We start from the raw sequence: 23,438 nt of genomic DNA, 5'->3' as shown, positions 1-23,438 counted from the left end.
ATCCCTCCCACTCATCACCACGCACAAGCCTATGAGCTTATGAGGGCATCACCCTCAGTATTATTATTATTATTATTATTATTATTATCATTACATCTCAAGGGACCGCTCAAAAAACGTCTGTTCTAAATCGGGGTTTACTATATTGAGGTTCCACTGTATATGGACGTTTCAGGGATTGCAAAAAAAGGACTATAAAATAGAATGTACTATATCGAATGTCCACTTTACTATAATAAATATTATTTTTAACGTAATTTGTGATGGAGTCTTCGTGGTGGCGCTCATAAGCAATCGATAAGATAAGTTAAGCTCCTAAGTTACGCGTCTGCTATTCCTGTAGAGGAATTCCAAATTTATATACATTATAAACTCAATAAAAATAATATACTAGACCAATTCGAGATCGAAATTCCTCCTAACACCACTATTATGAGTTAAAATCACTTCCCGGTGGTTCGGAACCCACTTCAAGCAGTTATTCCATTCATTTCTTATCAGTTTCATGACCCACACGCAAGCGTGGGGACTCATGTGGTCATCATCCTCAGAAATAAAGTACTAACTCTGCCCTTGAAAGAGGCATACAATCAATCAATGTCCAATAGTCAACGTAGATCTTAGGCACCTAACTCTCAATTTTATTAGAACAAAGAGACAGTTAAGGCTCTTCTGTACACCTTTTTATTTTTATTTAAATTGGATAATCTTTTTCAATATAGCTGTTAAGATCATCATAAGAGTGAGAAAAAGTGGCAACTGAATTTTTTAAGTGGTCTAATAAGCGGGTTATGGGTTGTTGAAGTGCTAAACTCCGTTTTCTTCCCAGATCATAAACGGTTTCGAATTCTCCATTGGAGTTTTTTTAATACACTCAGTACATCATTGGCTTTGTTCTAATATGCTTTTTTCGCGATTAATGTCAAAATAAACAAGTTAACGAATTTACAAAAAATGTTATTTTTCTATTAAATTTATGAACGAAATGGGGAATAAAATGTTTCAGTTTGGAAAGATGCATTTTTTGAAATTTTTAGAGAAGTTCCAATAATATAGTCTGAACTGTTTATGATCTGGAAAGAAAACGGAATCTGGGAAATTAGAACTTCAACAACCCATAACTCGCTTATTGGACCACTTAAAAATTTCAGTTGCCACTTTCTCTCACTCTTATAATGATCTCAAAAATCATATTTAAAAAGATTATCCAATTTAAATAATGAAAGAAGTGTACCTACCGGACAGCTTTAATCATAGATCATCACATTTTATCATTTCAATTGCAACAAAGCTTGTTGTCTATGGCAATATGTCAGTAACAACAGGATAATTTGAATAATATTAAATAAGAATTTGCTATAGTGAGGCCCACGTTATAATGGCAATATTTTGATTAACATTGGTGTTCCTATTCTTGTCTATCAAAACAGATAGCATTATCCCTTACTAGCTCTGCAACATTACCAGATGGTTTTTAACAATGTAGAAATATATTTAATTAACAAAATACTCAATCTCAATTATGGAAATTTATTATTTAATCATTGTAAAATATATTTTTTGACGAGTAAAATCTAATTTAATTCAAAATTTTAAATCATCATTCCTGGACCGAAAATCAAGTAACGAAGTAGTGTGTAATTACATAACCTTATCTTTTGGACAACATTAACATTTTATCAAAATTTTGGAGAGAAATAGTACAGGCTCAGCCTAGTTTTTCCTCCAATGTCATATATTGTATTATGATTATAGTATAAATAAATGAATAAATGAAAATAAATGAATTTATAATTTCTCATTATGATTGTAATCCTTTTATTTCATTTATTGTATATTACTCTTGATTCACAACAAATAAGCTATTTTATTTCATTTATACTTAATTTTGATTTAACGTTGTAAATAATTTTGTTTTGATCTGGCACCTGCTGAAAAACCCACGGGTTTAGCAGGACCCAACAATGTAGAAATGTTTTTCTAATAAAATTGATTGATTGATTGAATTAAATATTTTTAAGGAGAATGAACCCTTGATATTTTATCAGATATACCAGTATCAGCTGTCCTTCATAGAAGGGAGTGTCAAAAAAGAGTGAGATTTTTTTTATTACGGTATACCAGTAAAACATCGTTCAGGCCTGGTTACACAAAATCTTGTTAAGTTTGAATTATGATTGAATACCACCAGAACCAGTCAGAGAAGGCTTTTTCGAATAGAAGGCTTCTCTGATTGATTCTCGAGGTATATAACCACGATTAAAATTTGATAGGCTTTTGTGCAACCGGCCCCTGGAGTCGTTATTATAAACACAATAACAGCTATCAAGTACCCTTTTATTTTATTATAAGACAAATAGATTCAACTCTTCAAGAGCCATTTTCAAGTGGCACTTGATAACTTTTACTTTCTTCCAAAAATATCATTGATTCTCAAAAGAGAAGTGAATACATAGCCTTCCATAGATTATTAGTGATAAAAATCAGTTTGTAATTTTGTTTGTTATCATCAATAATTTATTTAACCTATTTTTCAATCAAGAGAACTTACATCACCAATTTTACTCTTGAATGCCGAATGGGAGACTACGAGATCATGAATCTGCTTGATAGCCAAATGCTGATCAGGCTGCAGTTTGAGCTCAATGTCAGTTAGGCAATATTGGCCCTTGATGTTGTCTTGAGTTTGGTGCACACTCAGGCATTGGTCGAAATCACCTAGCTGATTCACATTGCCGTTCAGTAATCCAGAAGGCAGCTTGGCGGATGCATCGTGCACTGTAACACATTTTTCCAATTTTAGGCCTGTTTTGTAATTATATTCATGCAATTGATATGAGAGAATAAATTGAGATATCAATAATATGAATTAAATTACGTATTGTCATAAGCCAATAATTAAATATATTAATATAATATTTATAAAATAAAATTATAGTACCCTTTAAAATTGATAAGATAATAAAACAAGAATACAAGATTGTATTATTAATTATTTTATTAATTTTAAAGGGTACTATAATTTTATTTTACAACTACAAGAAAGTAGCCCTGAATTCATACATTTTGATGAGTAATATAATATTGTGTATGTGTAATATAGTAAATGAATTGGATATTATTAAATGAAAGTCATAAGCATCGCCATATTGAGAATCTCTAAACATGGTGATAACAATGTATTTATTACAGTAGAACCCCGGTTGAACAAAATCGGGCAAAGCAAAACACGGATCAACCGAAACGATTACATAACTTGAAAGCCAAACAAAAATCACTGATCTCTGTCATTTGTAATGTATACAATTTTTAAGAAACCAGTAGGTAGTCTACTTCATCTTATCATCCACTTTCTCATTAAATGTTTGGTAGCCTATCTCTCTATTCCATTCTCCCTCACTCTCCCAATTCCCAATTCTCTCTTTCTCTCCCAATTCTTTCTCTCTCAATTCTTATTTTCTTACATTTTCCACTTGCTTGATGCATTCCTCCTATATAATTGATTATTTTCTCTCTAGTCGTATAAATACATCAAGCCTTCTTACAACATGCTTCATGACTGTGATTTTTTATCCTATTCAAAAATGAATGAATTAGTTCTATTAAGTGAGAGTGAATCTCTTAATCTCTTAGACGATGGTTTTCTAAGCTATTTCTCAGAATTCAACTGGAAAGGTATGATTTTGAAGTAGCATTCAAGTAGACTACATAGGCAAATTGAATAAATCTACTGTAAAAAAAACAAACACCATAAATATTTAGCATATTAACCAACGCAATGAGAGTTCCATACAAGAGCATTTCTTGAGGGCACAGACATATTTTTCGTGTCTTTCTATATATTATAATACCATTGCTCGACGTTCTGGATTTTCATTTCATATTTCTCGCTCCAGAACGGTAAGCCATTATAACTTTCCTTTAAGTAGAGCTCAAAGAATTTTCAATACTTATTCGGAGCACTTGGACATCTTCTGGTTCTCCCCTTCCAAATTCCGAAGGATTTCATATGATTTAGTCTTGTAGTATGTCTTCTATCATTAAATTTCGTGATTTGCGCTTGCATTTATTTTATTCAATTATCCTCATAAAGGCTAGTGGTAGTACATTACACAGACACTTTTTTCCTCTTGTCTATATACTAGTAATGATTATAGTTTACTAAGGTATGTGTGCATTTTTTCTTATTGAATCCAGTTACTGTATTTTTATTATTCTATATACGACTGTATATTTCTTCTATTATTTTTCGTCTTATTTCATTCTCATAATTTTATAATTAGCTATTCTTATAATTTATTATTTTCTATCTTCTTTTTATTGAAAATTGTATTATGTTGGAAATTATTGTATAGTGTGAAGGAGGCAAAATGGGTTTTCACCTGTTGTCTCCATGAATAAATAAATAAAAAAATTATCAAAGACATAATATCTTTTTAATAGTAGCTTAACAGCTACAATCTAATTTGGACTGTATTATGAATTTGAGAAGGGACAGTTTTGGGCCTGTTGTGCCTTCTAACATAAGTGTAATAATTGTACATTACTGAATAAATTAATCAATAATAATATTGTGAAATAATCAGAAAACAGACGATAGTCACTGTGAGAGCATTCTGTTATCAGTTATTCACAGCTTGGACAGAAGGTTCAAAATCTCTCTCCTAGATAGCAGCAGTAGTTGGAAAACCACTTGGATTGCTCTACAGCTGCAGCCAAAAGCAATAAGCTTTGATGAATAATAATTATAGAAATCTTTCTTCTTCTTTACAAATTTGTCAGTCAAACCCATAGAGGAGTGAGATAACAATCGTTTATCCACAGATCTCTCTCTCATGGGTTCTTTCGCTCTCCATGAGATCTCTCTCTCACAGGGTTCTCTTACTCATGTTTTTTTTACAACTGCCGAATATGTTGATATCATTTATGGGAGACCAATGATGGTACTGTATTGTACAATATCATCCTATATTATCAATAATAATTCTTGTGGAAACATAGCTGTTTTATATTCTATATGCTGATTCACATTTTTTTATAAGTTTTAGTTCGTGATTTAAGGATCGTCTCAGCTTGTAAAGTGTCCTAACCTTGAAAGTAGGGAAGTTGGATGGAAGAGGCGGGAGAAAATTTTCACAATTTGATGAACTGAAATAAAAAGAGAGCTCCCTGTCATGCGAGATGTTGAAAAACGTATGGAAGAAAAATTATAAAGTGTTTGATTGGTCAATATGAATGGTCGAAAATAATTTTATCTTTGCTCGAGATAAATTACATTTTTGAGAACAGATTGAGTGAACCTTGATAACGAGTGATAGATAAATAGATGGACAGATAGATAGATGGGATCTATTTATGAATTATTGTTACTAGCCTTGTCGCCGAAAAACATATGGAGGAAAAATTATAAATTGTTCAATTGGTCAATATGAGTGGTTGAAATTAATTTTATCACTGCTCGAGATACGAGATTACATTTTTGAGAAGAAATTGATTGAACCTTTATAACGAATGATAGATAAATAAGATGGACAGATAGATAGATGGGATTTATTTATGAATTTTTACTAGGCTTGTCGCCGATAAACATATGGAGGAAACATCATAAATTGTTCGATTGGTCAATATGAGTGGTTGAAATTAATTTTATCACCGTTCGAGATGGATGTCATTTCTGAGAAGAGATAGAGTGGACATTTATCACGAGTGATAGATTAGATAGACAAATAAATAAATGGATTAATTTATTAATTGTTACTAGGCTGGTCGCCTATGGTACCATGATTACAAGAGTTTTTAATAACACAAATTATTTTCAATGTGCCCTTTACACCTGTCAATTTCATGTGCCCATTACATTTCACAACAACAGTGAGTGAGAGTGTAAGACATTAACATAGTATAATAATACATGAAAAAGTAAATTCGTATAGCTTTTTGTTAGTGGGGAGCTCCTAATGGGAAGTTCCCACCTTGCCTGAATATATAATTTGAGCCGTCAATGGGCGAGGATTGTCCTTACTTCAGCCGGGATCTCTAGGATCCAGGATCCTCGGGAACCAGGAATCTCTAGGCTGTTAAGCAAGCATTAAATCCAACAGACCACGGATCACTCAATACGTCGAAAGAAATAAGATAGGCTACAATATTGCAGATCAATAGTAATGAGATGATCAAAAGTGAATTAACGCTCCTAACCGGAAAGTAAGTCAAAAGTTGTGATGAAAAATATTTCTAAACAGCTTGATTCAATAAAGCAAAAACCTGGATTTGAAGGAATCCAAAGTTGCTACAAAAATCACATCATTGGGCAGACTATTCTTGAAGCCGTGATTGTGAATGCGTTATTATACATAACAGAGCGATAACGAGGCATTTGAATGAGGTATTTTCATTCTGCCGTGTGTTTCTGCTGTGTACATGATCTAGGAGATTTAAATATTTCCTTCAAATGTGGACCTCTCCGTTTGCCAATCAGCAAGTACACAAGACAGCACGAAAAATATTGTCTCCTCTCCAAACCTATTCAACTTTCTATAATATGGCGTGATGTGATCATCCCTTCTCGCATCAAAAATGAACCGAACTGCATAGTTGAGAGAGCATTGTAATTTCAAATTCAGCTTCTCAGTTAGTCTATATCATCATGAAGATGTATCCGTAATCACAGATAGGAATTACCAAACTCTGCACAAGAGCAATGCAAAGATGGGTTGCAAATAAATTTTTCAGAGATGAGACACGCTCGTTCTTTCATCAAGGATGTTTAAAAACTAATTTTCTTGAAATAAACTCATAATCTAGATCATCATCATGGATGAGAGAATTCGCAGTTTTTCAATCGATTTTGTAGAAATCCGTCGAATTTTTTTTAGAATGAATTCGAAAAGACATTGATTCTCTCGAACTGGCTAACTCATTGATGACGTTTTATAGTTCAACAATATAATATATGAATAAGTGAACATGATAATTCATATGAATTAACTCTCTTAGATGAAATTATCATTATCAGATAATGAAAAATTATTGATTCATCTTTTCAAACAACTTGAGAATACATAGCAAATTTGAAACGAAAAGACAAATTAATTGAAATCCCCTGCACAATATCAGAGAGAACAACTAGAATAAATAGGAGAATTTTGGAGATAGAACATTGACGAATAGAAGAGAAGTACAGAAGAATAAATAAAAGGATCGGAAAATACAAGGATTTTTCCTGACTACAGAATAGTTTTCCTTCTTGCTGTTCTACCTATTGTCAATATTTGCAGTGACAGAGATCTCCGTAGAGGATGATAACAATCAGTTTGGATTTTGGTTCAATAATAACAATCGATTTTCTTCAACTTTCTTCATCTGAAGTTCCCATTATTTCAGTTCGAATTTCGAATCAAACTAATTCAGCATTCGCTTCGCAACCATTTTTATCCAATTATTTATTGTTGATTAGCGCATTTTCATCAACATTTGAATGAATGCAATATAATACCTTTTCGTCTGAATTTGATGAGAAAATAAGGTCGTTTTTGAAATGAACAGTATAGGTTCAGTCTCGAAGTTGATACAAGCTCAGACAAATTGCATATTTATACAGAATGATTTACGGTAAACAGACGTTTTTCAAAATGAGCAGTACAAGATCAATTCATGAGAAAATGTTTTTCACTACACAAACAAATATCATTTGATTCCTCTTCTTGGACATTTTAAATGAGAATCTCACCTCACAATCGACGCCTTCATTCAAAAATGACATCTATGTTGTCGTGAGTTCCAGATTACTGTCTCTCTCACACTAGCGATGCTTTCAGGCATGCTTGCAGCTCTTGCAGGGTCTACTGGCTTTTTCATTGATGTTTCGAAAGCTAGCAGGCTATGTATATTTAACAATAAGGCCTAGAAAGGATGCCTGGAGCAATCCAACTTGATCCACACGCCATCATTTAAATAAATATGATAGACTACTGTGATGAGGATTTTAACACTTTTTATTCTACATTTCCATTGAATGGTATTGAATTATCTTTCTGTACAAAAATAAACAACTTTTGAAATGATTGATCTTGTGCCGCCTCCCGTTGAAACGTCTTCTCTATCTAACATCTAACATCTGTTTATTGGCACTAAGATCATCTCTATTAATTTGATAGCTTTTCTTATACGTACATAGATTTTTTTTCATTTTTGAGAGCTTATTAATTTTCATACCTTTCTTCTCTTTATATTCACCATATACTTTATTTAATCGTTTATAGATATACATTTCTTCATTACTATATTCTTTTTAATGGTCACTGGGGAATCGGCTACTTCCTGTCCCTCGGTATTTTTTTAAATGAGAAGCTACCATTATTTTTTTACAATAAGTAGCCTAAATACAAAATACCCACTCATGGAATCATAAGAATTTATTCATAGTTCAATTGTGTTACTCTGATCAATCTCTTTCTGTTTATCAAATTTCCTCAATGAACAATGTATTAATTCAATTTCAAAATTATAATACAAACTATTTTATACTTACCTTCTTTTTGTTAACAAAGTCGGACATTCTAGTATATGGACATTATGAACAGACTATTGGCTACCCACTGTAACAGGAACCTACCCCTTACTCTCAGACGAATAGTCTTGTAGGGGAATTCCAGTAAAACATGCTCTGTATTACAAGCCTGGTTTCTAGGACACTGGTTTCTAAGCCTGGTTTCTAGTACATATGGTTATTAGATCTGATAGATTATTTATCCTGTATTGAATCGATGGGTTTGACGGTTCATCATATTTAAAAATTGTCCTAAACTGGGACTAAAACTCATAAAATAATAATATTCAGCGGAGTCGGCTCTCAAATGTCCACCTGTCCACCTCCCTCCTCGCTCCACCTGGAGTAGCAGGTGCAAATTTGTTTTGATCTTTGAATATTTACAGACTTGGCATGACTTAAAAATTAGGTGGAACTTATATGATTATAATTGAATGATTCATTCACTATAGGCCTAAATTGAGGAATAAATTTATGTTTTTCTTTTCATTTTAGAATAAACAGTTTCGAAGAATGTGAAAAAATGCTCAGTTACTTTCTCCGTAAACTTTTGGAGTTGTGAATAGCTGTAACACTGAATAAGCCGGTCCAAGTGGGTCGTCAAATTGCATAATTGAAAGTCTCGGTCATTTGGAGTCTGCTTCTATGTTTCAGTGTCTGATCATGAACGTGTGGCTTCAACCGGTTTTTTGACCATCAACTAGTTGACTATGCAATGTTGCATAATATATTATACTCCAAAGCCGATCATCGATTTAGAGCCAGTTTGTCTATGGTTGCAAGGGTCAATAAACCGCTCTTTAATGTTGAATTTCGCCGTTGACAATTAATTAAGAGATACGCCGTTACTTGGAAACCGCATTGCAAAATCTTCTTTCTTTGTCAAACAACTTTTTCTCAATCAAAGTCAATAATATGACTTTGAGATTCATTCATTAAACACATGATACCAGTTTCAGATAACTGTATGTGTACTTCACGCCTGAATATACTGAGTTATACTGATAATAGGAGGGTTATGAAAAGTGGGATTCCTTTTTAAATTTGTGAATACGTCAGTATTGTGTTTACTTTGAAGGAAGGTGCTCCAAGAAAATGATACTTATTAAGGTATGAGGTATGAAAGTGTAGAACAGAAATAATCTATTCAAAGAATAAGAAGATTAAGTAGGTGTGTATACATAATAGGGAATAATGGAGTAATTGAAGAGTGAAAAATCAAAGGATATGTGAATAGAAATCCAGAGTAACAAAGAGTGTATGAACAGAATCAAAGGAATACAATAATGGAAGAATAAACATTCAAAATATATATAAGTAGAAATCACAAAAAATAAAGGGAACTCCAATAAAGTGATATTGATAGGGTAGTGAACTAACCTATGATATGATATAATAGGGTAAGAAAGTGATTAACCCAGCGGTTAGCACGATATTCGATTGTTCGATTAGATGGATGAGCTCTAAATGAGCTCTCTGAATGTCAGTCACCGATAGCTAGGAGTCCACGTTGCTCCAGCAATTCTATCACCCGAGAACTCATAGATGGGAAATAACAAATAGACTATAGGCCATGAATTAATCCTCCATCAAAGATAAGCCTGCTTCAATTGGTTTTTATTGATATAATAATTGAAAAGTGAACACAAAGTTTACACCACATAAGTCACTTTCAAGTCATCAAAAGTGTACATCAACGTACATTATTCAGGACACTTTTTGAAGATTTGTCCGTCTATAATATTTAATTTGTTCGATTTAATTATTAAATTGAATCAAATTAGATTATTGCAGGAGGAAATGTGTATCAGATTCAGTTGAGTATTATAATTAAGTGGGTTAAGTGGAAGAGGGGGCTCTTATTGCCTCAATTTGATATTGTAAAGTGTAAATAAAAGGCAATTCTAATAGATAAATAAATAATTATAGTGTGATACAAAGATTCAGGTAGTCACTAGCATAATCTTATCCAAGGAAAACTTATAAACAACAATCACTAAGTTATTAATGAGTATTTTGCTATTCATACTACTTTTTACAGTTCTAGACGTGTTTTGATTATTTGTAGCGTTGGGTATTTCTGTGAACGTGATTTCCCAAGCTAGTTATGTGGCATGATTGATGCTATTAGTACACCCTTCAATAAAAACGACCAAATCTTAAATGCTTTAAGGAAAACTCTAATTTCTTCAAAGTTTTTCATGCACTGAAATCGCGTGATCCAACATTTCGTGTTGATATATTATTGAAAATGTGTGATTGTACCTATACCTTGAAGTTATTCCACGGGGTATAAAAACCAGAATTAATTAAAAAATACTGAAACTGCAGGTGAGAGATATTAGCGAAAATTATTATAATGTACAGCTACCGTACTATCACTTCTCGCGATTGTAGCATGGAATGCGTTCAAATAACTATTGGGAAATTGTAAAGTGACAAGAGTAGTATGCAGTTGTATTGCTTTGGGCTTCTTTGGATAAGCAGGTAAAGGATCAGTTTTCATCTACAACGATGTTGAAATTAGGTGAGTAAGGTATGTAACTAGAGTGCGGTGAAGTATCATGTTTGCTAGTAAGATACTTAGGAAGTTCGGTTAGTATAAATCAAATAAAATCAAAGTTTATTCATCAAAACCAATTACAATACAAATTATAATACTACTAATAACAATGAAGTTTCATGCATTGTAATAATGAATAAATTCAGTATACTATCGAAGAGTATCGTAATAGAAGATTATATTCCCATCATCTTTAGTACTATATTACTCGAAGCTGAATAAATCCTAAGCTAATGAAAATAGTACTGAGAGTTGAGAGAAACAAAAATTTAATCTGGATTCCCGCATATCAGTGACAGTAAACAGGAAAAATATAATTCCCATCAGTTCTAATTGGACTTTTCTCACACAGCCCGGCCGAGCGAGTATGAATAATCCAACAACAACTTATAGGAATTATATTTTTACTGTTCACTGTCACTGTTGTATAGGAATCCAGCTTTAATTTGAAATCAAAGGGGTCTCCGGAGCCCCAGTAGAGATCCATGTTTATTTATTTCTTACGTTAGCACAAACAATAGAATGATCGGAAAAGAAAAAACAGGCTATTGCCCAAAACTTTTTTAACTTCCTAATTTAGTTTCAAATTGCCCAAATATTATACATAGGTTATGTCCATAGAATAGGTGAATAGAATGATAGAAGGGAATAGATTGAATTTTTTATTTGATGATGTGGATAAGTTTGGACAGTGATTTCCACTCTATTACTTAGCCACAAAGGATATGATTGGCTCAGAATGGTCATGGGACCAGAAAGTGTAACGAAAGAGCAAACACTAAAATTCAAATTCATTTGTCATAAAATTACAAATAAAATATACAAAATGCAATGAAGTTATGAATTCATGAATGTAGTAGTCTTCAATCATGATTCTCTTGATATTGATGTAGGCTAGCCCTACATAGATACTTATCATGTGAACACGGTTGTCAAGGTGGATAATTTGGCAACGAACTGTTTATGAAAAGATAACAAGTTGGAGTTTTATGAGATACGTTCAAAGATGATTTTTCATTTTTATTTTTATCTTGTTCATAAATGTAAACTTTTAATGAATAAAGTGTTAATTACAAAAGCACATTTACAACAATATGTATAACACAAATCTATTCTCTGAGAACACAAACCCTACATCGAAAATATGAGTACAGAACTTTGCAAAATGTCGAATGTCAAACTGCTCATCGAATCAGTAGGGTTTACATTAGTCGAGTTTCCTTGAAATCCAGTTGTTTTAAACGTTTGAGTTGAATGGGCGATTTTGAACTTATTCCATACATTTCTATTACAATAATTAATATAATTGTATTTAATATTGTATAAATGCATTTTCTGGAATAGAGAATATTTTATTTTGAATTTGAAAACTTTGAAATAGTCAAGTTTACTTGAATTTAAGTTTTAATACCCTCAAAAGTATATAATTATGAAGTAAAAAAAAAACTAATTATCTCAAAGTTTTATTCTTAAATTTCATACTTTTCTTGCATCATACTTTTCTATTTAGTTGTTTTTCATCCTACATCGTCTGACAACTTTTTTATCTCATTTTCCCATTTGTAGGTTGGATTGCATCTTCAAGCTTCAATCTTAATCCAAAATTCAAACATGTTCAACATCTACTTGAATCATTCTTTAATTTTATATTTTATTGATGTGAGGGCTCTTTCAATAACTTATTCTAGATTATATATTTATTTGACGATGTTCAACTGTTTATTATATTGTACTGTATGATATACTGTGTTGAATAAATGTATATCTTATCTTATCTACAAAACATGAAGAATGGTTTACATTGGTTAAGTGGATTCAACTTCCTGTTCTTGTAAACTTGACTTGTAAGTTTTCAAAACACATTCATCTCTCACAAAACTTGAATTCAAGTAAACTTGATTAAAATGTGAACGCCCTCTTAGGGATTATTTAATAATTATGAGTGTAGGCTATTAAAAATAATTAACAATGAGAATACAAAGTCTACATCTAAATACTATCTTTATGTTTTGAAATAGAATACATAAATAGCCTACCGATGAGTATTGAGTGTGTGTATATTTCGTTCTCATTTTGATACCTCACATGAGTCTAGTATTATTTGTCTAGATGTGTATTTGTTTTCTGTCAGGTACTTATTCCTAAGCTGAGGACATCATCGAAGGCTGCACATGGCAATAGGCCCAACAGGTGTAGGTTGTAGGTGGACCTGGCGTGAGCAGAATCGTGTCACTGTCAAGGTTGCATCACTGCTTTAGGCCTACTATGCTCACTGATGACCATCAATGTGCTGCAATTCACTTTAATCTGACAGCGTCGAATGAATGGTTGGCATTAATGTTACATATAAGGAATACTGAAAGTCTGAAGTGATTAACTTCATACTGACAGTGTTGGTTGAATGGGTAGCATAGATGTTTTATAACAGGGAATGCTGACAGTTTAAGCTGAAGCTCATCACTTGCTGCCGGAAGATGAGGTTGTGTTGGCTTCGGAATCTCATTAGAGATTGCGCAAACCACGTTAAACGCCCACATTAAAATTTATTTGTTGGTTTTGGTACCTCGTGCAAAGAGGATATAATACTTTGTAGTTTCTATTTTCCTATACTCATAGCATCGCTACATTCTGACGAGATTACTGTCATTAGGTCATTAGTATATGGTTAAGAACAAAGAGTAATGCTTTAAGCATTGTCATAGAATGAACAATCTAGTATAGTTTTATCTATAGTGAGTTCCACGTTATTATGGCAGTGAAGAAAGATAGGAGAAAAACGTTACCGATCTTCTGTCCTGTCAATGCCTTCTATAGACGGTAGCTGATACAGGTTTATTGATGTAATATTAACTGTTCATTCTAGTTAAAATAATCAATTATATTTTATTAAGCAAGAAGTTATATTTTTCAATAATTTTATAATGAATTTCTATAATTGAGATGAAATATTTTGTTAATTAATTATTATTTCTACATCGTTAAAACACGATCTGGCAATAGAGCAAAGCGAGAAAGAGATCACTTTTTTTTTAATAATATACAAGGATAGCAATACCATAGCTAAAAACACTGCCATTATAACGTGGACCTCACTATAGCATTGTGCACCCTACTGGGATTCGTATGACTCGACGGCGACGATTTCAACCATTAAAAAACGGCTTGAAAATTCTCCCGTTCCCGTCGTCGTCATGCGAATCGCAGTGGTGTACGCAAGGCAATAAACACAAGTTATATTATTTTTGAGAGATTATAGGGTTCTTATGTTCTATTGATGTGGGCTAGTGAGGTTGTACTTAAATTAAATAATGTACTTTTCTATTGATACGGCCTTTATGGCAGTTTTATGATAAATATTTGATTGTTTTTGTCATCGTTTTTCCCATCAAAACATACATATTTTCATTTATCCAATCCTATGAAACATACCTTCCCTTTTCTTTTCCTGATACCGTTTTCACCCTTAAAGGATTGAAGGTTTTCCTAGTACATAGAATCATGGATAATCACAGTTGAAAGCCCTTCCAATCTTCCCCTTTCTTACGCCTTAGATGGCTAATTAGTATTTGCATGTTTCTTTCTTTGCATAATTCGTTTCTTTGTATTTTTTCATTGTATCTTGTATGTGTGTGAAATAAAAAATGAATTGATAAGAAATCATTGGTATTATTTATTGTGCTTGTATTATTAAATGAGTTGGATATACACTAATGTTATGAAAGTATAATTTTTCAATCGCAAACTATTAGGAAGCACTATAGATAGATTAATTGGTTGTTTTATTTTTATAGAGATAAATTGAAAAAAAATAATAATTCAATGATTCGATATTCATATAGTATTACTCTATTATGTTGAGCGAGCAATTTCTGTATATATTTATATAATGGTTATTTATATGGCTATTTATGTCCAACAGATCTCGAAAACGGCTCGAACGATTTTCACGAAATTTGAAACATAGTAGGTTTATGAGATAAAAAATCGATTGCACTAGGTCTCAGCCCTGAGAAAACTCGCTGATCGACATTAAAGGATAATTCATCCTTGAAAAAACAGCTGAGACTTTCGTCATCTGTGGATAGTAAAAAATTGAGTGAGCGAGTGCGTCTGTGGAAAATCAAAATATCTCATCCCCGAAATTCATAAGCTGACGTATAGCCAGCTGTAAAATATAAACACGATAATTTTAAAGAATTGTGTTCTGCTTATCAATAAATAAAAATAACGAACGAAGCTCGGTGCCCCGATATTATTAGTAATAGGAGGGTAATATTAATACACCATTTATAATGATTTAATTATGAAGATGATTTATGGACATACAGTAATTGGTACTGTAATTGGCTCGATGAGAGACATTGAAGGATATGGTGTTTCACAGAATCGGGAGGGTTCCTAGCCACTGGATTTTAAAATCACCAATAATTTGTGATTTATAATTTGTGTATAATTCATAACAGTGAATACATACAAAATATACAAATAATACAATGAGCTGTAATACGCCTATATCCTACAATACACTAAACTCGATAATCAACTACCGGTTTTGAGATTTCATGATCACGGTCAAGGTAACATTGATCTTGCTCAGTTTCTTATCATATTGTTCCAATAATGACTCATCACTGATACCAAAACATAAGGCCTTCAGATGACTTTTAAATTCAGCCTCATAACTGACTCCTAATCAATGTGTTTCCATTGAACTCATCCTATTTACCCATTTCAAGAGAATAACACCAGTCTTTAGAATAACACTTTCAACCAAATCCTATCAGCGATGGATTAAGATGTCATATACTTTCATTCTACAAGCTATGATCGACTGCAATTAGCAGAGAAGGTTAATAAGATCTGAAGCAGGTGAACCATAGCAATAAACAAATCGGTCACCACTAAAGCCTCAGGCAATCCTCCATCTATTAATAAATTGTAAAAGTTTCATCCGTCTTCTTTTCCTTTAAAAGCTTTAATGAACAATCATTTATTATAAGGCGACTCGTTTTTGCGATTTTAAATCGGCAAGAGTAGTTTCTCGAGATATCAACCAACCAATATTTTATTACAGCAACAGATAAGTTGTGATTTAGTTTATTGTGCGTGGGTTTGAGTCCCACCAGTGGCATGGATGTTTGATTATCTCATCAAATCACCCACGCACTTTTCATCAGTCACGAACTGTCAAAAAGCGTATGTGGGCATCATCCGCAATTAATACAAATGAGATCTTGTATGGTGTTTGATCTGAAGAACATAATATTAAGTTTGTCTGACCGCTATTATTGGAAATATACTGTGTATATGTAGGCAGGCATCTGATATCTATGAGCATAAAGTAAGGAAATATTATTTATTTCTGTCATCTCTTCTATGAGCTTATTATCTATTAGATTATCTGTGTCATCTCTGCTATGAGTTTTATATGTGTTGCTTATCTGCAATATGCTAAATAAATGAATACAGATGAGTACATCATATGTAGCCTACAACAAATTATTACAGATGATGAAAAAATACAGTGTATCAACTCAGAGTAAATCGCTGGTAGGAATTTGTGTATAACCTGCTTGCTTTGAAGCACAATTAATTTTATGACAGCCAAAAATTAGAGTACGTCTACTGATAATTTGATAGTAGACGTTTAGTTGTTTCATCTCCCCAAAGTATCAGCTCACTACTCCTAGCTTCTCGAAAAATAAAAAATGAATAGTTTTGGAAACTCCTAATCCAAGTAATCAATTACCAAGGAGTCCATTTCTTTCAACTGTACTATTGTGAATGATCTACAAGAATCAATCCAACTCCCCCACAATAATGTCTATTGTAATAACTGTCTCAATTTGGAAAATATTCCCAAAAAAGTAATTTTCCGAATTTCATGATGACTGTTACAATGATTCCAAAAATGACTGAACCTGCATATAATTGTGTGGGGTAGACTGCTTACATAGATCTACACAATACATTCACAACATCAAAAATACACATATATCGTCGAATTCTACAGTTTTATGGAGCGGTTCTACAGTGACTCAGTCGAATTTTTAAATAAAACATTCATTCCACGTTAATTTAATCAATTTAATCAGTTCTCTAATTTCAGCTAATATGTTTTTTATTGATCGATTTTTCCATAAGATTAGGGCTTGAAGCATTCAGATTTTTCTGCTACATACGTAATTCATGTAGATAATTAATGTAATAGACTATAGTAGGTAATGAAGTTGAACACATACATGGGCCAAAGCTGTTTATCCATGCATGTGAATTGTGAATCTTCAAATCATATTTGCATTTATATTTCAAAATGCGACAAAAATCATGAAGTGAACATAACCTATTTTTGACAATTTCTATCTAAATTTGGGAAAGGAACAGTTTTGGGCTTTCAGCAGGTTGTTCATCACCCAATCATTCATAGTTGAGGATGATATTGTATGTATCAATGTATAAATAAATGAATATTAATTTAGAATAATATTTGAAAAAATCATCATGTAAGTCTTTTTTTGTATGCTTGTAAACTACATAACTGTCCACTATTCATAATTCTCAATGTAGCATCGTCAATCCTTATCCTTTACGAGATAAAATGATCTAAAAGGTCATGGATATAATTTATCACTTTTTTAATCAGGTAAAACATGAAATTCTCCACGAAATAGATGTGATATCATCTAGTAGCAAGCAATTCTGTAAGATTTAATGCTTAGTTGAGACGTAGAGAAGGTTGTAGTTGAAGTTCAATGTTGCTATACAAGTATCAATATCCGGCTGAATGAGATTTAAGAATCCTCTCAGTTTAGACAGTTCTATTAGATGATACATGATCCTATCTTGTACTTCATTACACAGTAGACGTTCAAATCAAGTCATTCTTTGTATGCTGTGTAATTCATGTGTCTTCTTTTGCGATACAAGCAATTATTATCCCTCCTATTTTGTTAATTGCAGGTTCAAGATACTCGCTACTCTGTGCTTTCTTTTATTTCTTAGTGTTCCTTCAAATCAGTTCTGAATTTGAAAACCCTGATACTTACGGATGTTTACAGCATTTAACAAAGAGAACACGTTTTGAGCTTGATCAAATCTAACTAGACTTTTGAACTTTTTAAGACAATACTTTTGAACTATCGCGATGATCATGAAATAACGTGTACTGGACTAACAAATATTCAAATCAGAATATTAATGAATAAATATCATCGAAATAAATAATACTTTATAGAATGAGTCGTATTCATCAATGCATTCCTAAAATCTTCCAATTCACAATATTTATCATGTATGACATCTATTGCCACTCTTGAAGAATATGTAAGAAAGAATTGAACTTTTCGGAATAAGAATCAGATTTATTTCTTCTTAAAATATTTCAATGACTCACAATCATCAAGTCATCATCATGACTGAAACATTACAAGGAAGAGTCTAAAAGCTTGTCAAGTTTCTAGTTACTCTGAACAATAAAACTACGAGTGATATGCCAAATAAACAATTTTTATCCTCCTATAATTGACAGTTCAAGATGATACCATTGGTTTTCCTGGCCAATCAATCATCTGCTGAGAATAAAGCACTGGACGGAGAGTTATTTTAGTGATCCAAGCGGGATAATAAGCTTCAAATACTCAATTTCATCTCACAAACTATAGGATACTGAAATCAATCATTTGCCTGGTAATCCCAATAACCTATCAATCATAATATAATTGAGAATTATTCGTTTTATGAATTACAACTCGTTTTATGTTTTTTGATCATGAAATTGAACTCTGATCACTCACTGTCAATCTAATATATCAACAGAGTAAACTGAAAGTTTAAACATCAAACAGCATGATATAATGTGGATGAAGTCCTACGATTGGTCATTGGCTGTTGACCAATGCAGGTTGAGCTGTACTGTCATTTGCTAAGACTAGACACGCCCAAGACCATATATGGTCGAGAGCCGTTAAATCGTTCGGCCAATCACAGTAGAGCTCAACCTTCATTGGTCAAACTAATGGCCAACCGTATGGCTTCACCCAGACTATATATTCTGCTGCTCATTGTTTAAGCTCTCAGTATACTAGGGATTGATAATGGTGTAAAATCCGAAACTAGTACCTCAATTTTTTTAAAAAACAAGTCTTTGTGACAATATCAGTCGTTTTCATTCAATATATGGATATCACCCAACATCACATTCACAACAACACAGAAGAAAAAATATAACCGGAGTTTTACTTGGAGAGAACTTGGGGAAAAATAAATCAAATGCATAAAATTGATATCTCTCTCACATTCAAGAGTCCTTTTGAAGTAATCAGGAATTTCTGAACATTATCAAGATTTGAAAACTCCAGTAATCACTTAGCATAGAGAGTAATACTTTTTGAGATCTCAGCATTCAATTATTTAAGAAAAATATCAGTAGAATGAGAAATATTGAAACATTTTAAATCAAAGCCGACAGCAGATTCAACTCAATAAAAATCATTATCAACTGACGTATTATTATATCAATGACCTATATTGTCTAATAGACCCATTATCCGTTATAAATTGCAACGCTTCCTAGGCTTTATTTCCGTTTCTGCATGTCATGATGATTCATTTACAAACCACAATACAATTTGTGTGGGAAGTCGTTTAAAAAAAGAACAATTATTATAACTCGAGAAAATGATTAGTAGAGTTTAATTAACGGAAATAATTCTCTGATCTAATTGTAACACCTTTATGTGAATTAATCATTCACTTTTCAAATCTGAGAATAGATTATGGAACATTTATGGAATCATTAGTTGACTCCACAAGGTTTCTCAAGATTTTAGTATGTGTAAACAAATAATCAATCTAAAATCAGTTTATCATAGATTGTTAACGGTAGAATCCAATAGCCAACAAACTACTTATTCTATGGCTATTCAGTAGCCAACAACTACAATATAGGAATATAAACTCACCCCGTAAGTTAATTTTAAGTAGAGAATAGAAATGAAAATTTCTAGAGATTAAGGAGGGTGAATCCAGGTTCCTCACAGTCCATATTAAAACAGTATTGCCAAGGATATTCTGGAGTATGAGTATAATAATGAGTAAGAGTATATAATATAAGTATAATCAAAATTTAAATTGAATCAAACTTCAACGAGTTTGAATATGATTTCTGTCTGAGACATATCTGATATCTCAGATTTGTTTCTGATAAATCTGATTGGACTTCTAGTTGTCAACAATAATTGACGCTTTTGGAAGCTCTGGTTAGCAATCGAAAATGTTTTCACCATTCGATTCACATTAGTCCTAACAAGAGAGAAGTATCACACGCTTGAAACGGCGTTAATCATTGTCTACCTGTAGAATGGATCGACAGGGTAATGATATGGAACATCATAAGGTATATGATATGGAATGAATCGATACTACAGGGTAATCCGAGAAGATTGTTGGCTATTAAATTTTAATTTTAAAAATCTCTGATTGACTGATTTTGGATTGATTCTCTTTCATATACTAAATTTTTGCTTGAGTATACTCATGAGATTTAGAGCAAACTATTCCATAATCTATACTCAGATTCAAAATGTGAATGATTAATTCACATAAAGGTGTTCCAATTATATCAGAGAATTATTTTCGTTCGTTAAACTCTACTAATAGTTTTCTTGAGTATTAATAATTGTTTCTACTAAGTGAATTAAAGTCCAGTTTTCTGTCCTAAAAATGAAGAAAATAGAAATTTTGAATTTGGATATGACACTCAATCAGAAGTATTCAACTAGAAGTGTATTGAATCAATGATAAATTTTAATCATAATTTGCAATTGGATTGACTTTAATAGTGATTCTATTTGACTGATTAACTCAGCCTATTTATTCATCTATAGAATATTATAATAGAAGAAGAATAGGAAGGCCAAGGAATAGATGGACAGATGACGTTGAGCATGATTTGAGAACGCTTGGAGTTCGAAACTGGAAAAGGCAGGCAGTCGATCGGGAGCGATGGAGAGGCTTTGTAAGGGAGGCCAAGGGTTGTAGCGACCTGTAGAGCTAAGGAGTAAGTAAGTAAGTATTTATTCATCCATGAATGAAAAACACACACAATGATTTGGGATAAAAAAACAGGCTTAGCCTTCACTATTTAGCTTGGAAAATTCTGAACAGAATTTTATTCTACTCACTCTTCAACGACCATAATTCGAAATCTTCCAGCTTCTGTAGGAAAATTCGGCTATGATTCCTACATGTTGAATCTTTGCTATTGACTGCAGCAAAGGGTGGCAGCCAAGTCATCAGTTGGTTCACTGCTCCCGATGGTATGGCTCCTGCTGAAAAATAAATAAACTAATATAAAAATGAATTCAAGATTAATCAGCTTGAGCAGTCAACTTCAATGTAAATGTATCGAAACAGCTTTCTATATATTTAATAACGACTACCGAACCATTCGTTCTGTTCACACATTTACACATCCCAATTTTTATACTCCCCAGCACTCTCTACCAGAAAGTGTATAAGTTAAACTAGTAGTTCTGTGAACAGTAAACCTCACGCAGTTTTCTCATACACAAGTATCTGATGTCACCTGTTCCAGTTGATTCAGTTGAATCACAACTCACAGACAGTTTGATCATAATTTACTCTTAAAAACTGTTGTTTGTTTTCTCCAAGATCAAAAAGTCACGTATGTTAATAAACTCATTTCACATTTGAATTTGTATCACATGGGATATTTATCCAGTTCCGTGATAATTTTACATCTGATAAAAATATTTCTCAACTATTTTTAAATTTGTTTTTTCAATCAAGAATATTATAATTTCTTCAGCATTATTTAGTTCATTTAATCATTTTTTATTTTATTTTTAATCACCTATTAAATTCGTTTTTCAAATGTGAGAATATTGATACTGATGGGCACGCATCATAAAAAATATTGAAACCCTACCTTATATAAATAGACACGGCCAAATATCTGTGTAATGCATACAATGAATAATCCACTTGTCAGCTGATTGATTATGAATAATCTGATTAATCCTATCTTCAAAGTAAATGATATACTGATATCAGAGTATGGAGAAATTCCTTTTCTTTTCATATTATCCTTAAAATGCAAAATTTCAAAAAACCTTGTGTATACATCGACGCGTAGTTGAAAAAGGAATATTCCTGCCAAATCTCATCGAATTCTATTCACGCGTTTGGCCGTAATCGCGTTACATACAGACAGACAAAAGAAAATCCGAGTTAAAACATAGACCTCACTACATTCGGTCAATAATCAAGGATCATATATATCGCCGAGTATCAGGATACTATCGAGAATCAATATTAGGATTGCACCGATGCTTCTCAGAATATTCCAAGACGCAAGCTCTTATCACAAAAGAATGGACTTTGTTTTTATTCTGTGCTCTTTCTTTACAACACTATAGAAGCTCGCCAAATTGGTGCTCTAGTGAAAAACATTCAGATGATGGTAGCAATAAGATTGTGAGTGAATAAATTTGACTCACATAATTGAACATGGTTAATTCTAGTTGATTTGATAGTTATTTCATAGTTAATCATTTACCTGTTTATTCTCAATCTCTCCATCCATTATTATTAATGCTGTTATACAGATTAAATCTCAAGAATCCCGTCCCACTATATCAGAAGAAAATATACAATGCAAGCTAACTGAGATCATTCCTACAACCATCCACCTTAACTCAACTTGAGTGTTTATGTCAACTACCGTATAAGTAGTATCATAGATAAACAATAGCATAGGTAGATATCCCATGGTATAGGGCGTTTATGTCGCAACTTTCACTGTGATAGTCCACGTAGTTCTTTCCCGTGAAGCTTTATGACGCTGGTAGTCTCTCATATTGTGCCGTTCATACACTCTTACCCGGTCAAAACAGTAAAAATCGACAATACTCGACAGTAATCGGCTTGAGATAACAGTAAAAGTTGCGACATGAACGCCCTATACCATGGGTTATCTAATTACGCTGTTGTTTCTCTATGGTAGTATGTATAAGCTTAAAGAAAAGAATACTTGAAATCTTATCATAGGGGAAAGAATACTTGGAAAGATATTAGTGTTCTCTTGAATACGGTAGCCTATACCGTATTCAGGGCATCTATTAATAATTTACAAGATTCAGTATAGATTAGTAATTTGATTTTTAGTCACCTGTGGCTTGAAATATTTTCGGATTAAGGGCAAGTGTTTACTATCCTTTTCCCATATTAGCATTTCAATCAAATCAAATTTATTTTCAATACTTACAGAAAAACACTTACATAAATATGTGTGACAACAACAAATAA

The 23,438-nt window shown here is 32.4% G+C and overlaps 1 protein-coding gene across 1 annotated transcript in view; it reads right to left on the bottom strand.

Moving 5' to 3' along the window:
* The window catches only part of LOC111060049 (O-acyltransferase like protein), an 89,008-nt gene that overhangs the window by 27,965 nt on the left and 37,605 nt on the right, over positions 1-23,438 (bottom strand). Inside the window, exons 2-3 of the mRNA XM_039442123.1 lie at positions 21,293-21,439; positions 2,552-2,778 (exon numbers count right to left, since the gene is read on the bottom strand). Of these exons, the coding sequence (XP_039298057.1) occupies positions 2,552-2,778; positions 21,293-21,439 (374 nt within the window). The remainder of the gene's footprint in view (positions 1-2,551; positions 2,779-21,292; positions 21,440-23,438) is intronic.

The sequence above is a fragment of the Nilaparvata lugens genome, chromosome X (assembly GCF_014356525.2).
Source record: "Nilaparvata lugens isolate BPH chromosome X, ASM1435652v1, whole genome shotgun sequence".
Classification (NCBI taxonomy): domain Eukaryota; kingdom Metazoa; phylum Arthropoda; class Insecta; order Hemiptera; family Delphacidae; genus Nilaparvata; species Nilaparvata lugens.
The sequence above is the reverse complement of the archived record's forward strand: the minus strand, read 5'-3'. Positions and strand labels throughout refer to the sequence as shown.